Source organism: Musca autumnalis, unplaced genomic scaffold, assembly GCF_047663935.1.
Source record: "Musca autumnalis isolate F117 unplaced genomic scaffold, ASM4766393v1 scaffold_4, whole genome shotgun sequence".
NCBI classification, from domain to species: Eukaryota; Metazoa; Arthropoda; class Insecta; order Diptera; family Muscidae; genus Musca; species Musca autumnalis.
The window spans coordinates 25,501,185-25,519,698 of record NW_027411977.1 but is presented as its reverse complement, the minus strand read 5'-3'; the positions used below and the strand labels follow the sequence as shown (position 1 = coordinate 25,519,698).

Here is an 18,514-nt window from a genome sequence, read left to right as displayed (position 1 = left end):
AAATTTTGTGTTAGAGCAAAACACAACTTACATGATCTTGAGTTTGTGTACCCACACTATGAAGATGTACCGCCTTGGAATTAAACCATTCCACTGGTGGAAACTGGGCAGAGTAGGTTTCAAGTTGACGTGTCTTATTTCGTCCACTACGACGGAAGAGACGCGATAACAAAGATCCTTTTTCTGAAAAAAAAAGAAAATTATTTTCAATTTCTGGAGGAGATCATAATAGCCTCAACCTTAAGACTAGCGAGTAACCGATTTTAACCAAACTTAGTCCACATCGGTCCTTTGGTAAGAAAAGTTAAAAAATTTTCGATTCGATTTAGCGTTAGATGGTCAGTTTAAGGATTGTTTTGAATTTTTGACCCAATGTAGTCCACGTGGCACTGTTTACAAAGACATAACAATTTTCATGGGCTAGCTCGAACTTCCAGAGATAATGGCCCGTAAGCTTTAAAACTTTGGAGATCTTAGACGCCAACTAAAATTGCTGGGCAATATTTCCACCAAACATAGATCAAGTTCGGAATTTTTGTGGAGAGGTGACCCATATAACCTCTCCACAAAAGTTCAACAATTTTTGAATAATTTCAGTTTAAGGGCTGTTGGGGGATTGTTTTGAAACATTTTATAGAATGTTGTCCACGTGATCCTGGTTACAACGATTTAGCTTTTTTCGTGCGCAAGTCCATGTTTCCTGAGATAATGGCACAAAAGCTCTAAAATTCATACGATCAACAACTAAAATGGATGATGAGCACGACAATGTTCCAATCGAAACGTTCATAGTGAAATATTTCTCCAAAATTTACATCAGGTTCGAAAATGGAATATTCAAGGCACCTCCTCCGAGAACCTCCTCCACAAACGTTCGTTTAAAATAGTAAAAGAGATGTTTGAGAGCCTGCGACAATGACCGGAAAGCTCGAAAAACCCCTACGGCAATCAATTAAAATGAAGATTAGCATCATAACACTCAAAAGGAGTTGCTGACATGGTCCAGACGTTGCCCATCGTAATATTTCTCCAAGGATTCTGGAGGTTTGATTACTTAGGTCCATGTTGTTGTTGTAACAGTGTTTTTATTATGTTTATATGTTCGTTCCTCTGTTCAATCTGGCTCTGGGTCTATCTCCAGTTCCAGAAAAATGGCTGCTTCGATGGGATGTAGCCACAGATCCACTGGAGTTAGATGGGTAGGTTTGGCGCAAGGTGTTGAGTGTCGTGAGGGCCCATACCGCATACTGGGCATATCTCTTGCACGGCGCGATCGACTTCCGCCCAATACGAATTTAGGCGACTGCAATATCCCGAGCGTATTTGAGCCAAAAGTACTCTGGTTTGTCGTGGCAGCTGACTCTCCTCAGCTGCGATAGATGGAGGATGTACTCCGAGTACATGTGTGTGTGTGTACTTAGGTCCATTGTTTCGGGTACTTCCCATACAAAAGTTCAACACTTTTGGGGTTAAATCTGCTTTAAGGTCACTTCCCTGATTGTGTTGAATTTAGTGCTTATGATCCCTAGGTATAAGCTAAGAATCTATGGTCTGAGGGTCGTTTTGAAATTTCTTTCGAAGAAACTCCATATAGTCATTGAGTAAGTCCACAGTTCGCGTGATGATGACTAGGGATAGGTAAGTCGACTTTCGATTAATCGACTTTTTTTAGTCAAAAGTCTAAAGTCTAAAGCTCAAATAATCGGTTGATTGCCACAACCACAAAATATTTTGATACTGCTGGACAGTTTGACAGTTATCGATATTTCCGAAAAATCGATGATCGTGTGTACCCCGCTTAATGATGACCCGAAAGCTCGAAAAAAACCTTACAGTCATCAATTAAATGATGGTAAGAATCATAATCCCCAAAAGAAGTTGCTGAACTCGTCCAAACATTGCCCGTCGTAATGTTTTTCCCATTCCAAAAATTCATTTTTGGGAATCAATCCAGTTAATGCCCCTTCTAAGACCTTTTTGGAATTGGAACCGTTGGTAGTCTTTGTGATTCTGACTACAGCGCTGTAATTTTATTCGTGGGAAAGTCCATGTTTAATAGGCGGGTCGTGGATATAATAATAATTGTTCCACAAACATCCCAAAGGGGCAAGGGAGACTTCTCTCATATCAATGAGTGCACGCCGATTCATATTGGCTCAATGATATGGGACCTACTTTTTATTGCCGAGTCCGAACGGCGTGTCTTACGACACCACTTGTAGAGAAGTTTTTCATGGCTTAAATACTCAGGAAATGTCGCCAAGCATTACTGAGGGGGAATTTTGCCACCGTTAAAAAATTTGATTTCGCTTGGCCTGGGATTCGAACCGCAGACCTTCTGAGTGCGAGGCGGACGTGCTAACCATTGCACCACGGTGGCCCCCAGGCGGGTCGTGGATAGCTTTGAAAATTTGCCCCGACCTTTCACTTGTGGTTAAAAATTCTTGCATTTATATAAACATCATGGAAAGTGAACTTTCCCTCTTCTCTCTTTTCCTCTCTCTCTCTTTATATTGACTACTCACTTGGTGATGAGGAATCTGTGCTTTGGTACTCCGAACTACTACTATCCGTATTAAGGGTCTGAGCATAGGTTTTCGATAGGCTACGCGTTGAGGCACATCGCTGTAAACGTTTCGATGAACCAAACAGTCGTAAGCTATGCCTTCGTTCCAGACTTCGTGGTGTGGGAAATGATGAACTGCGTCGTTTTGAGGTTCGTGGATACAAAATTTTATCACTTGGGTTGCCTGCAAAGAAATACAATTTGTAAATATATATTTCCGAACTCCACAACCATTATAACCTACCGCCACATATAACATCAGCCAAATTCGTTTGTATACATTGATGTGTCAAATCTCCATCACGTTCGGTGGAAATTTCACCATAAAGAGAATGCAATGCCTCTTCATTGGTCATCAACATGGTGCGTGGCTCTGAGGGTACACTCTCGGCCGATTCATTTAAGTCTTCATAGCCGTTATGATGACTGCGCGGACGAGAGCGTGAACGTCGTCTTCTGCAAAGGAAGTAAAGGAAGAAAATTAATAAGGAATTTACATATTTTACCTTACAAATGTTATGAAGCACTTACTCTGGTGTCAATATAAAATAACCCTTTGCCGTTTGATAGATTTTCTGATCCTGCATCAGCTGGGCCAGTGAATCATAAATCACTTCCACTGAGGGTGCTGTCATATGCGGGAAACGTACTTGTATTTTGGTGCGTATATTTTCTATGGTAGCCGAATGCCCTTCGGCCGTCAAATCCATAATAACATCACATAATGCTTCGGGTAGCGGGGTGAATTGTCCCTGCATAATGGGCGTTACAATACAGTCCTCAATATCACCTGTAAATGAAGAAAAGAAGGTACATGTTAGATTAAATTTTAAATAAGGTGGAATAAAATACACGTTTAGTATTGAGGCTTGTTCTGTTAATAAAAGTTGTCCCAAATGTATTCTTTTGTTAGAAGCTCAATCTGAGGGTTTATCTACATCATTGTGAGCATTACTGTTATTATTCTCATTCACTTCAAAACAAAATAATTTGAAGATATTGATATATCCCTGACTTTGTGAGCTTTAAAATTATTATTGTAATTCTCATTCAATTCATAACACCAAGAGTTGGAAAGTGTCGCCAGAAAAAATGCTTCGCCATAGTCCATTTTGGAAGTGGATCTTATTTTGGGAGTCATTTCTTTTCGATAGATAGCGCGACCTCCATTCATTTAAGTTGATCACCTTAGAACTTAGAGGTTTCGGACCACTATGTTAGTCAATGGTACAATCTGGGAGAATAAGTTTGGTTTCAGAGAGAACCGTTGAATACGCTGATGACATACATATGTCTACTGAGCCAAGTAACTAGTCGCCTGTCCGAACCTTTTTGAACTTTTGTGAGGGAAGTACCTGAAGGAGTGGACCGATATGGTTTATCTTCGAACTTAAACTATGTTTGGACAAAATATTACGTAGACCAATTTTTGGACAGAATTGGCAGATCCGTTCGAGATTTATCTTGAGCTCCAGCTACTACACACGGCGTCATAGGGTATTTTTTGCACCTTTCGGACTATTTGCGCAGGAAGTATGGACTTGCCCCTGATGAAACTTGCACCGTCGTATGGCGGACAGTGAATACAAGTTGTTACAACAAAAATCAAAGCGATTCGAGAGCAGGTCCTAAACTGAAATTTTCCGAAGGAGTGGACCAATTGAGTACATATTGGAACCTCATTTAAGTCTTGTAGAAATTTCACGATGTAAAAAGTATGGGCCAAATTGGTTACTCCCTTCAAGAGTTATCGTGCGCACAAATTTTCCGAAAAACTATTATTTCGATGAAAGTGTATATACCCTCGTTAGCATAAATGCTGAGGGTATAAAAACAAAGTCCATGCAGGGAGGCTATAGAGCGAACTCTGATCCACACATCCGCATTGACTATATTGACATCGAATGGGTAGACAAATTCAGTTACCTTGTTAGCCAAATAAGGATAAAGGGTGGAGCTGAAGCAGACATCGACGTTCGATTAAATAAAGCAAAGGCTGCTTTCGGCATGTTTCAGCCTATTTGGAGATCCCCACAAATCTCAACTCATACCAAGCTTCGTATATATAATGCGAATGTAAAATCTGTCCTTTTTTACGGATGTGCAGGAGTTCAATAGACGCCCGTCTACAAAGCTTCACAAACATTTGGTGGCCGAACCGCATACTTAATACCGCATTTTGAACTATTGAACATCACCAATCAAATTGCAGCTTCCGTTAAAGTCTGTCAACGGAAATGGCGTTGTATAGGCTATACGCTACGTAGACCTGCCGAAAACATTGTTAGTCAAGCGCTTCGTTGGAATCCCCAGGGTATAATCCGGCGTGTTGGTGCACCAGGTAAAACGTAGAGAAGGTCTATTGACGCAGAACTACAAGCAGCAAGCTATTCATGGAACGTCATCTGCCGAGCATCGTACAACAGAGTTCGATATAAAATAACGGTTGAGGTCCTATGGTCCATAGAAGGTGAAGGATAACAGAAGAAGAAGAAGATGTTAGGAATTCTGGACTTGCACAGAAAAAGATAATATCGCTGTAAACAGGACCACAAGAAGTAAAAGCGGTATACATTTCCGAAGGATTTTCGAACAGACCCTAAACTGCATTTAAACAAAAAAGTTGACCTTTTGTGGAGGAAGTACCATAAGGAGTGGACCGATATATATATTTATCTAAGATTTACAGAAATATTACTATGTGCAAAGTATGGATCAACTCGGTTACTGCCTTCAAGAGTTATTTTAGCGAAAAGTTTTGAGCTTTTGTTTGGGGGGTACCTGACAAAGTGGACCGATATAGCTCATCGTCGAACTTAAACTAAGTTTGGACAAAAGGCCAAATTTTGGACCGAAGGCCAAATTTTGGACCGAATCAGCTGATCCGTTCAGAGTTATTGTGCACTCTAGCCACTACACATGGTGTCATAGGGGTTACTTATACCGTTCGCGCCATTTCTCAGGAAGTATAGACGTGCCCCTGCAAAAACTCGTACCGTCGTAATATGGGCAGCGAATACAAGGGGTTGCAAAAAGAATCAAAGCTATTAGAAAGCAGCTGTTAAATTTCACTTTCAGCAGGGGTGGTCCACTCGAAAGAGTGGTGCTAGATAGTCCACATTCGAACTTTATCTAAGATTCACAGAATAATTATGATGTGTAAAGTATGGACTAACTCGGTTATTGCCTTCTAGAATTATCGGTGAACACGATAATTTTTGAACTTTTGTGGGGGAGGTACGGTAAGGAGTGGGCGGATATAGTCCATGTTCGAACTTTTTCTAAGAAATATTTCGAACTTCAAATTATGGACCAATTCGATTACTGCCTTCGACAGTTATCGTGCACACTATTTTAGCGAAAAGTTTTAAACTTTTGTGGGGGCTCATCCGCGAACTTAAACTATGTTTGGACAAAATGTTACGAAGGCAAAATTGTACCGTTGTAATTGGAGCAGCGAATACAAGTTGCTACAACAAAAATCAAAGCGATTTGAGAGCAGCTTATAAACTGCACTTTGTCGAAATTTTGTGTGGAAAGTACCCGAAGGAGTGGTCCGAATATAGTCAATATTTCAACCTGATCTATGTCTCGCAGAAATATTACGATGCGAGAGTTGTCGTGTACGCCATTTTAGCGAGAAGTTTAGAACTTTTATGGGGGAGGTACCCGAAGGTGTGGACCCATATGATCCATCATCGAACGTAAGCTAAGTTTGGACAAAATAGTTGTCGTGTGCTCCACATCGATAGACGGAGGACATAACTTAATCGAAACGAATTTTGTCCAAACATATTTGTGGTCTAAAGAAATTGTTTCGATGAGGCACATTTTGGTCCTATATACCTGAGTGCATTACACATTGCAGCGAGAGAAAGCAATTGATGCTGATTACGTCACTCCTGCAATGACCTTCGGTCAGTCTTATGAAGTAAAATGTCTAAACAGGAAACAATGGATTACCACTGAAGGACTGCTGCGTTTTTCAGGGAGAGATACTTGCCCTAAAGCAAACTTGTATTATAGTTATTTATTATTTATTTTTTATTTTATTTAGCGTAAGGTTTTTTTTTTTTAATTACAATATTTCCTGGAAAAGATAGCATCGGACCATTGTAAATTATGTGGTCGATCGGCGAGACCCCATCTGTATAGATTTTCCATTGTTCGGCCTGTGGAAGAGTGGAGTCGATTTAAATTACACCAAGGTTTGCGTGGTAGTTCGAATTCATTTGTTCTGTTTTGTGGGTTAAAAAGAGCACTGGTGCGACCCAAAGAGTTCCACAGCGACAGCGAAGCATTTTGTGTATTAAAATGTTCGCTGTGTAGCTGTTTGGCTAGTTATAAAGGCGGTTTTCTGGATTTCAGCCTGAATTTATACTTAATTACTTACTTAGTTGGCCCATTACAGAACATTTGTTCCATAGACCGAACTAAGAAAAGATCTCCATTTCTCTCTATTTTTCGCTTGACTTTTTGGAATACCGCGCCTTTTCATTTCTTCATCCACTTGTATGCTCCATCGAAGCTTAGGCCTGCCGATTCTGCGTTCACCGCCATGTGGCATGTATTCATATGCCTTTTTAGCGGGTTCATCATCGTTCATTCTTATGATATGGCCTAGCCAACGCAATCGTTGCATCTCGATACGTTTAACTATATTCATGTCTTTGTATAGCTTATATAGCTCGTGGTTCATACGACGTCGATATTCAACGTCAACGCAAATCGGCCCATAGATCTTTCGAAGAATGTTCCCCTCAAACACACCAAGGACTGCCTTATCTGCTTGCGCAAGTACCCATGCTTCGGAGCCATACATTAGCACGGGTAGTATCAGCGTTTTGTATAGTGTTATTTTTGTTTGACGAGATGTGGCTTTGTTTTTAAATTGCTTACTTAAACCATAGTAGCATCTGTTGGCCAATACAATTCTTCTTCTTATTTCACAACTGATGTTGTTTGTTGTGTTTATGGCAGTGCCGAGGTAGACGAAGTCTTTAACTACCTCAAAATTGCAGATACCAACTTCCACAGTTGGTCCGAGCTCAATGAACGCTTAACGCGTCGACCCCATCAATTTGGTCTTTTCGCCGTTTACCGCCAGACCCACTTTCGCAGATTCTCTTGAATCGCGTCAGTTTATTGTTACATCTTGTATTCATCGCCCCCCATACAACGGTGCACGTTTTATCTGGGGCAAGTCCATACTTCCTGAGAAAATAGCCTGAAAATTACAAAAAACCCCTTTAACACCGTGTATAGTGGTTGAAGCGCAAGATAACTCTCGAACGGTTTTGCCGATTTGGTCCAAAAATTGACATTCGTCATATTTTGTCCAAACTTAGCTTAAGTTCGCAGATAAGCCATATCGGTACCTCCCCCACAAAAGTTCAAAAATGTTCGGAAAAATTGTGCGCATGATAAATCTTGAAGGGAGTGACCGATGTGGTCCATACATTACACACCCTAATATATCTACCAGATGTATATCAGTTTTGAATATCGATTATATTTGTCCACTCCTTTACCTACCTCCCACACAAAATTTCGGATAAGTTCACTTTAAGATCTGCTCTCGAATCACTTTTATTTCTGTTGAAGCAACATGCATTCGCTGCCTCAATTACGACGGTAGAAGCTTTTTTACGGGTAAGTCCATTCTTCTTGATAAAACTGCCCGAAAGGTGTAAAAACCCCATAGCAACATATGTAGTCGCTGGAGAGCACTATAACTCTCGAACTGATCAACCGCTTTGGTCATATTGGCTTTCGTAATATTTTGTCCAAACTTAGTCTCAGTTCGAAGATGGGCAACAACTTCCGGTACTTCCCCCTCAATATTTAAAACATTTCACTAAAAATGCAAAATGGAATGCACGATGTCTCTTGAACGGGCAACCATGTTCAAATGTCCAAAAAGGGCCACAAAATTCTGAAAAGACCCTAAATACATTCGATCTGTCCGTAGATGATAGTTTAAATTAGGATAGGGTATATCTCTGTCGACAAAGCCGACTCATACTTTTTTACTTGCTTTCGTTAAAATCGGAATTTTGGATTTGACAGTTAACAATTTTTAAAATAGATTTTTTAAAATCCTATTTCTCTTAAAGACAAGACTATTAAGTTCCTAAAACGTCCACAAAAATGTACGAAGATCGGCTTACCCTTTTTCGAGCTATCGTTGTTCACATTACTTTGTTATGGGTTACATAATGACAATTGATTAGCTGGGTAACCAAGCATCCACTACATCAGCTTCGGAAACTAGTAAGATATGGAAACGGTTGATCATCCCCTCTGTTCCTGCCCCGCACAAATGCAATTAATATTTAAAGTTCTAAGACAACCGTTCCTTCATGGAAACCTTCTGAGATTTTTTAATTCATCATGCTGGATATAATTTCCAATAGATTATAATGAAAAAGCAACCATTACACGAGGGAAGTGGTTTTCAAAACGGTATATTGAGCATACTATAAAGGTTATAGCCACCACGTAAACCAAACAACCAACCCCCAAATAAATCATATCGAAAAAACCTTGTTTGACAAAAGATTATTCACTTCTTTAATGATGGACCAGGTGGTAACTTCATCAGATTTACATTAAGCTTTTACAAAATAAACGTATGCCGTATCACATGTTATCAAATCGTTAGTTTTTCAAAAATCCAACTTTCTGGGTTTATATGTTCTCGGATTGATGGGTGTTCTAGCAGGCGTTTGTTCCGCAGTCTGATTTAAAGGACACTGTGGTGGTGGTGCCTTTGTTACTGGACAACGTGTGGGACTTTTTGAAATCCTTCCACTACCCGGCATAACAGAGGAAGGAATGTCAAAGGTCTTGTTACCCATACTAGCCATTACTGCCGCGGGTATATCCAATGTTGTATTACCAGCTTTACTTCCCGATGGCAAAGTATAGTTACGTGAGGAGGCACGTATTACCCCAGAGTTTTCATCGTAATTTTCTATGGAAACACTATTTGCCGATTCTTCAGTACCCTGAGGACTATATACCACGGAATAATCGGTGAAATTGCGAATTGAAGGTGCCGCGGCATTAAAAGTTTGATTCATTGTGGAACTGAGGCCAACACCAGCCTCAAAGGAATTGAGATGTGTTGAACGTGATTTGTCTCTTGAATTATCCATAAAAGCCATAGATTGTGGAGACCATTGTTGTGCGGATTGCCTGGAGGATTCGTTGAGGCCAGCTGGAGGTAATTTGTAAGATTTTTCATTCATGGGGCATTGATGGGCATTATAGGTGGTGTTCATGGGACATTGTCTTGTGGTAAAGGTATTATTCGTGGCATGTTGTGTTCTGTTATAGGTTTGATTTGGCGCCACTTGGTATGTGGCATTGGTTGGCACGTTGAAAGTTGCACTATTTGGAGCTGCACGTGGACATCTTGGGGTTGAGGCCAAATTGGGATTTATTGCAAATGAATCCTCAAATGTACTTTCAAATGTGGGCTCCTCATCGCTTAGGGTATAGGTAAGATCTTCACGAAATGGGCAGGAATTACTGGTGTTATATGTTCTGGAGGCCATTGTACTATCATCATACTCTTGCGAGTTATAAGCACTTTGATCATAATAACTGGCGTCGCCATACATTTCCTCTATCTGATTGGCTGCTTCTGCCAAAATGTCATAAATGTTACGTCCTGCTCCTCCCTTCAGACGCTTATTTTGTTGATTTTCAATAAGTTTCTGTTTCATAGAGGTCATATGTTCCCAACGCTCATAGTATTTTTGACGTTCTTCATCACTTTTCTTACACTGCTGCTCCATACGTTTGTTGAGCTCATCTTTGGGTAATAAAAACAATTGGGATGGTGAAATTTCCAATTGGCGCGACCAATAGAGAATTTCTTTTTTTGTCAAATCCGAAAAGTCATCATCATCTAAGGGATTTTGCACTGGAGATTTTGGAGTGCTTTGCTGCTTTGCCATATTCAAGAAACTTAATTTTTTTTCTTAAACTTAAAATTTTGCCACAAATTGTATTTTGTTTTATTTTTAAAATATTTTTGAAATTTGACAAAAATGATGGAAATTATTTCCAATACTGCCAACAATTTTTAAAGAAATATTTTGAGGGAATTTTTTCTACTTACCCACAGAACTGATGATATACGTTGCCGGTGGTTTGAGGACACTTCGTGCATACGCCCCCCGAACCACTTCCAGGGCACAGGGTTCGCCACATACCAACAGCATACCCGGCGCCACATGACCAGCATATCGCAAAGCACGAGTAGCAGCTGTTAACGGTGCATTCCACCAACATTGTGCATTGGCCGATAAAAAATTCTGCAAAATGAATGAAAGAAAATGGAAAATCAGCAAAACTACTCAACAAAACAAAAAGACAATTGTCATTATTATTATTATTGACGGTGCATATGCGGCAAAAATATCAAAATTAGGTCTTCCGCACAAGTGTTATGTTGCTTCCTCTGTCTGTGTCTTTCTTTGTTTTACGCAAAATTACAGCGATAAGAAAATAACACGTTTTAAACGTACACACAAAAAGGCCTAATGAATGAAATGCATAATCAAAAAAGTGCTGAATTCTTTTTGGTTAACATTGTTAACATGATTCGAATGAGGTTGAGGCCATTCAACGAAATATTTGATAAAATTCTACAAAGTGTGCGTAACTTTTTTATGTAAGATTAATGGAAAAAAATAATGAAGCTATTTCTATAAGTTGTTGATTCTGTTTCAGCTATGCAGATAACGTTGAACGAACAAATAGTTTACAAAAGGTCTAAAAGTAAAGACCACAGTGGAAAAATTCGCTGGACCAGTAAAATATCTATATTAATAAAATAGTAAAGTGATTGACTGACTGACTTATTCGAACTAGAACTGTACGAAAAGTACTAAAAGGTACTAAATATGGTACCCTTCGTATTAGGCACACGGGAAGAGCTAGAATTCAGAAATTTGGAACGAGTGTCATAGAGTGTAGGATAGATGTACCAAGGGGGTTTTAGAAATTCGAAATAGAAGTGTACGAAAAGTACTATTTTGTATTATGTGAACGGATAGAGCTTGATTCTTCAAATTTTAAATGAGAATCTTCAAATTTAAAAAGGGAAGTAGAGCTGATAAAAGATGTGGTTTTGCAAATGTGTACGAAATGTACTAAATGGTACTAAATTTGGTACGACTTGAATTTTGGCGATCGGATAGGGCTGGAATCTTGAAATTTGAAATTAGGATGACTGTAGGTATAATGGATTGATGTATGGAGGTAGTTTTGGAAATTAGTACTTATGTGTACGAAAAGTACTAAATAGTACTAAATTTGGTACAATTTGGATTTTGGCGAACGGGTAGAACTGAAATTTGGAATTAAGATTACTTCAACAGTAATCTTAGTAGGATTGAGGGTGTTTTGGAAATTCGTACAATGGGTACTAAAAGTACTTAATGGTACTAAATTAGGTACAATTTGGATTTAGGTGAATGGACAGCAGGAGTGTAGGATAGAGGGAGTTTTGGAAATTCGAACTTATGTGTACGAAAAGTACTAAATGGTAATACATTTGGTACAATTTGGGTGTGTGCGAAGAAATAGAGCTGGAATCCTGAAATTTGGAATTGAGATTACTGTTAAAGTGTAGGATAGAGGTAGTTTTGGAAATTCTAACTTATGTGTACTAAATGGCACTAAATTTGGATTTGGTTGAACGGGTAGAGCAAGAATCCTGAAACTTGAAATTAAGATTACTGTTGGAGTGTAGGATTGAGGTAGTTTTGGAAATTCGTACTTATGGGTACGAGGCATGGGCGTAGCCAGCTATGGGCAGGGGGAGGCAGTTGCACCCCTTCAAAAAAGTTTTGAAAAATTATACTGTTATACAAAATTTGAATAAATTTCAGATGTTCTGATGTACTATTTTTTTATTTTACACCGGCAAATGCGTGACTAATATCTTTCGATTAAGCTTTATAAAATGGGTTAACCTAACCACTTGTTATCCACATTTTTAAAAAATATAGCTTATGGTTACATAGTTATAGTGTATAGTTATGGTGATTGAAGTGTAAAAAATGCATAAAAACAGGAAAATGCTTTTCCTCGAGCTCTAAGCTACTTAGAAGATACCAAACAGTATAATTTATTTCTTAGTTTATAATATTTAATTTATTATTTGCAAGTAAGCTTTCGAAAATTGGAAAAACCAATGAATTCGGTTGAAAAATAGATGAGATACGTAATTTTTATACACACCACCATAGTATGGAGGGTATATAAAGATGGTTTTTCCGTTTGTGACGCATTGAAATACTTATATGCAACCCTATAAAGTATACATATTTTTGATCAGAATAAAATTCTGATTCGATATAGTCATGGCAGTCAGTCTGTCTGTCGAAAGTGAAATCGGTCCAAATTATTATATCGGTCCAAACTTAGTTTAACTTCGAAGAGGGCCATATCGGTCCGCCTTTTAATTATTTGTGATGTCAAAATGTGTTAAATAGATATATATTTTTAATCATTGAAAACGGTTTTATTTAAGAAAGCATATAAGAAATTCTTTAAAGTATGTTTGGACGATCATTGTCTCGTAGAAATATTATGATGTGCGAAGTATGGACCAGAGTTGCCGTGCGAGCCATTTTAGCGAAAAGTTTCCAATGTTTATGGGGGAGGTACCTGAAGAAGTGGTTTGTGCGTCCAGAAAGCCAGACGGAAGAAGATAGCTAAAACGACTCCAAATTGTCTGAAACAGATTTCGAAATAACTATTAAAACAATTCCATATTGCATTGATTAACACTAGGTAATACTACCTTCTAAAATAATACAATATTACATTTTTTAGAATTTGTTTCAAAAGTTTTCAGTTAAATCTTTACAGTCTTTATGTACAGAATTTTCACTGCTACAACATTTTCTTTAGTCCCATTTCGATAGGACATGCAGTTTCCAAGCAAAGTCGCGAAAACCTAAAAAACCCTTAAAAATGTCAACTTGAATCGCGATTTATTTAAAAAGCGCCCCGGCGATTTTTAGTTTTTTTTTTGATTTTTCTCATCTATGAACATTGAAGTTTCAGAATCCGCAAAAACTTCCCAGGTGTAAGCACCTTCCATTTAAATTTGATTCAAGAGCACCGTAATTTTTGATCGAAAAAATGATTAAAGAGTGGTATTGAGTCTTCTTTGGGCCTACAAAACCTTTCCCCGGAAATGTGTCAGCACTGGTCCACGTTTTGTATTACCCACCATAGAACGGTACGGCCCGGGTTTCAGGGATTTAGCTGCATTATCCTATAAAATGGTTGTAATTTAATACATGTTTAGTTTTTTTTTGGGGGGCTACTATACTTCCATTCAGAAATTTGTCAGCACTGGTCCATGTTTTTTTATATAGCCTATAGCGATTATAGGAGTTTTCAGGATTTTAGCCGTACTCTCCTACAGAAATGGCTGATATTTAGTATTTAGTCATCTATGGGGGTATAATAACTTTTCCCCCTTATTTGTCAGTGCATTTTCACGTTATGATATAGCCACTGACATTTACGATAAGTACCAGTGTTCGAAATTTCGATCAGTAAACTTTCCACATATGTAAGGTCGTGCTTGAGCATCTAAATCATCTTCTTTATATTTTGTGAAACGGTTCCATATATTGGCAATAACTCACCATGATTACTTTTTAAATATATTTTTTTTATTTTTTTTATTTAATTTAAAAAGTATCCAAAAATATAGGTTTCAAAAAGTATCCCTACCATCTAGGAGGAGGGGGAGTTTACAAGGGAAGAATTTTTTATTTGCTGACAGATGAATATATACTAAAACTTGTTTAAAATTTGTTTACTGTTCAAAAAATCGAACACCAAGTACGAAATGGGTTAAGCAGGTAAACAGAGACATACATATACCCAGCAAAAAAAGTCCTCCCAAAATCATGGGTTTTGTAAGGGATTTTTGGCAGCCGTAACTACTCGCAAACCCCCTTTCTTCCCCATTATTTTTACAAGGGCATGGCGCACACAGTTTGTAGTTATTTTATGACTACTAGAATAACTAGTTATTCTGTGGCCACTAGAAGTTGAAAAGTAAGGTGAAAAAAATTCTATTTTTACAAAGATTTGATGTAGAGATTTTTTTTAATTTCATCACACTTCTTACTTTTATTTTACTTTATTTTATTTCGCTAGCTGTGCGAGTGGAGCACACGAACCCTCTGATTTCTAGCCCAAGACACTACATACTGTGCCACGCACACAAACATTAAGGATTGCTTAAGAACTTAAATGTGCAGTGCACATGTGCACCACGAACTGTTATTTTTTAATTAAAAAATTGCAAAATTTGGCCTTCGTAATATTTTGCCCAAACTTAGTTTAAGTTCGAAGATGGGCCATAGTGGTCCACTCCTTCCGGTACCTCCCCCACAAAAGTTCGAAAATGTTCGGAAAATTTGTGCGCACGATAACTCTTGAAGGAAATAACAAATTTGGTCCATACTTTGCACATCGTAAAATTTTTACCAGACTGAGATAAGGTTACAATATGGACTCAATAGGCCTACTCCTTCGGGTACCTTCCACACAAAATTTCGGATAAGTTCAGTTTAGGACCTGCTCTCGAATCGCTTTGATTTTTGTTGCAACAACTTGTATTCATTTCCCCCCATACGACGGTACAAGTTTCATCAGAGGCAAGTCCATACTTCCTGAGAAAATGGCCGGAAAGTTGCAAAAAGCCCCAGCAAAAAAGTCCTCCCAAAATCATGGGTTTTGTAAGGGATTTTTGGCAGCCGTGACTACTCGCAAACCCCCTTTCTTCCCCATTATTTTTACAAGGGCATGTCGCACTCAGTTTGTAGTTATTTTATGACCACTAGAATAACTAGTTATTCTGTGGCCACTAGAAGTTGAAAAGTAAGTTGAAAAAAATTCTATTTTTCGAACAGTTGATGTGGAGATTTTTTTAATTTCATCACACTTCTTACTTTTATTTTACTTTATTTTATTTTGCTCGCTGTGAGAGTTGAACACACTAACCCTCTGATTTCTAGCCAAAGACACTACATACTATGCCACGCACACGAACATTGAGGGTTGCTTAAGGACTTAAATGTGCAGTGCACATGTGCAACACAAACTGTTATTTTTTAATTAAAAAAACTCGAGTGCCGACAGTGAGCGTTGAACACACAACCCTAGGATTTATAGTCGGACACACATTCACTGTGCCACCGTCCTCATTACTTAGTGAGGAGCAAAGTAAGTAGGTTTGCCTTGTATTTTTTTAAAGAAGTATCCCATTACTTTTCAGATTACTTGTAATGGGAAAAGAAGCTTGTTTACATTACTTTGTAATGTGTTACGTAATGACTAATGGATCCGAATTTTTGCTGGGGCCCCTATGACACCTTGTGTAGTGGCTGGAGCGCAATATAACTCTCGAACGGATCTGTCGGTTCGGTCCAAAATTTGGTATTCGTAATATTTTATCAAAATATAATTTAAATTCGAAGATGGGCTATATCGGTCCACTCCTTCAGGTACCTCCCACACAAAACTTCAAAAATGTTCGGAACAATTTTGCGCACGATAACTCTTGAAGGGAGTGACCGATGTAATCTGTACTTTGCACATCCTAATATATCTACCAGATATAGATCAGGTTCGGATATGGACTATATTTGCTACTCCTTCTGGAACCTCTCACACAAAATTTCGGATAAGTTCACTTTAAGACCTGCTCTCGAATCACTTTAATTTTTGCTGAAGCTATTTGCATTCGCTACCTCCATTACAACGGTAAACGTTTTTTCAGGGGCAAGTCCATATTTCTTCGGAGAGCACGATAACTCTCGAAATGTTCAACATTTGGTCTTCGTCATATTATATCCAAATTTAGTTTCATGGGTAATACCGGTCCACAACTTTCGGTACTTCTCCCCAATGTTTAAAAAATGTCACTAAAATGCTAGGATGATATCACTTGAATGGGGCAACCAATTTGGTCCAAACTTTAGATCTCCAAATATTTTTTCAAAATTTAGTTTAACTTCTGAAATGGCCCATATCGGTCCTCCCTAAGGGTACCTGCCCTACGAAAGTTCAACATTTGTGTATTAGTGCAGTTAATTTCTAATCCACATTTTTGTCGGCATGTTCAAATGTCCAAAAAGGGCCACAAAATTCTGAAGAGACCTTAAATACATTTCGCTCCACATTGGCTGAGGGTATACACTAGCGGTCATCTGAATAGGTTTGAATTTTTTTCTTTTTATATGTTAAGGTATCTTCTGATGTGTTTGTATTGCAGATCCATACTATTTAGTTTTTGAGAGTCCTATACTATGCCAACATTCCCAAGAAAAAACTTGACGGTGTTGCCATATTTTCGGAAAATATCCTAATTATAATAAAAAATGTACAAAAAGTGACCAATTTTTGCGATCATCAGAATAGGTTTGAATCAAATAAAATTGAAAAATTGTACTATAGAAGCAAATATTGCGCAGTTTTTTGGTTTAGTTTAGTAAAATGGAACATTCTGATAAATCCTACAACAAATTTGACCCGCTTTATTTGGAACGTGGGTTCAATTCTCAACATTGAAAAGTTACCAAGAACTTTCAGATAAAATCAAGAAATACTCAAACCAAACCGTTTTATAAATTTGCTTTAAATGACTTTTTGATTTCGTTAGATCTATTCTGAGCTTCGAAAATTGTCTGAAAGCAAATACCAAGTGTAGCCATATTATTAGGATCGATAAAATAGAAAGGTCATTGAAAATAGATGGTATTTTAGTTCAAGTTTCATTTTTTAACTATCCTTGCAGTACAAATTTGTGTGTTATCATGCTCATAAATCCACCATAGTTGACCACATGTATCATTAATGTTCGAAAATTGGTATGGAAGAATGTTTCTTCGACGACAATAAAGTAGAAAATTGTAATTCAGATTTAAGTCAAAGGGGCATGATATCGCCGACTTTTATAGTGCTGTATAACCTCAGTAGTCCATTCTTTTGTACTTATTCGTGTTTGTTTTATGACTTGTGAACAGAAAAAAACCTTTTGAACTGACTATATAGATATTACAGCACTATAACAGTCGGTGATATCATGCCCTTTTGTCTTAAATTTGAATTACAATTTTCTACTTTATTGTCGTCGATTAAACATTCTTCCAGACCAATTTTCGAACATTTATGATACATGTGGTCAACTATGGTGGATTTATGAGCATGATAACACATAAATTTGTACTGCAAGGATAGTTAAAAAATGAAACTTGAACTAAAATACCATCTATTTTCAATGACCTTTCTATTTTATCGATCCTAATAATATGGCTACACTTGGTATTTGCTTTCAGACAATTTTCGAAGCTCAGAATAGATCTAACGAAATCAAAAAGTCATTTAAAGCAAATTTATAAAACGTTTTGGTTTGAGTATTTCTTGATTTTATCTGAAAGTTCTTGGTAACTTTTCAATGTTGAGAATTGAACCCACGTTCCAAATAAAGCGGGTCAAATTTGTTGTAGGATTTATCAGAATGTTCCATTTTACTAAACTAAAGCAAAAAACTGCGCAATATTTGCTTTGATAGTAAAATTTTTCAATTTTATTTGATTCAAACCTATTCTGATGATCGCAAAAATTGGTCACTTTTTGTACATTTTTTATTATAATTAGGATATTTTCCGAAAATATGGCAACACCGTCAAGTTTTTTCTTGGGAATGTTGGCATAGTATAGGACTCTCAAAAACTAAATAGTATGGATCTGCAATACGAACACATCAGAAGATACCTTAACATATAAAAAGAAAAAAATTCAAACCTATTCAGATGACCGCTAGTGTATATCTGTCGACAAAGCCGACTGACACTTTTTTACTTGTTTTTGTTATAATTTCCCCAACAACATAAA

The 18,514-nt window shown here is 37.7% G+C and overlaps 2 protein-coding genes across 3 annotated transcripts in view; both read right to left on the bottom strand.

The window, feature by feature from the left end:
- Nucleotides 1-18,514, bottom strand: part of ko (Stork-head domain-containing protein knockout) — a 215,228-nt gene that overhangs the window by 2,967 nt on the left and 193,747 nt on the right. For both annotated transcript variants that reach the window (XM_073987097.1, XM_073987098.1), the window contains 5 exons: nucleotides 10,698-10,893; nucleotides 3,098-3,356; nucleotides 2,811-3,022; nucleotides 2,526-2,750; nucleotides 32-183 (listed from right to left, as the gene is read on the bottom strand). In XM_073987097.1, the coding sequence (XP_073843198.1) occupies nucleotides 32-183; nucleotides 2,526-2,750; nucleotides 2,811-3,022; nucleotides 3,098-3,356; nucleotides 10,698-10,893 (1,044 nt within the window). The remainder of the gene's footprint in view (nucleotides 1-31; nucleotides 184-2,525; nucleotides 2,751-2,810; nucleotides 3,023-3,097; nucleotides 3,357-10,697; nucleotides 10,894-18,514) is intronic.
- Nucleotides 9,113-10,641, bottom strand: LOC141403967 (uncharacterized). The gene has a single exon (XM_073987099.1). The coding sequence runs from the start codon at nucleotides 10,531-10,533 to the stop codon at nucleotides 9,235-9,237; it is 1,299 nt and encodes a 432-aa protein (XP_073843200.1). The 5' UTR covers nucleotides 10,534-10,641; the 3' UTR covers nucleotides 9,113-9,234.

Excerpts from the sequence above, each read along its gene's own strand:
- LOC141403967 (XM_073987099.1), bottom strand. The coding sequence starts at position 10,533 with ATGGCAAAGCAGCAAAGCACTCCAAAATCTCCAGTGCAAAATCCCTTA.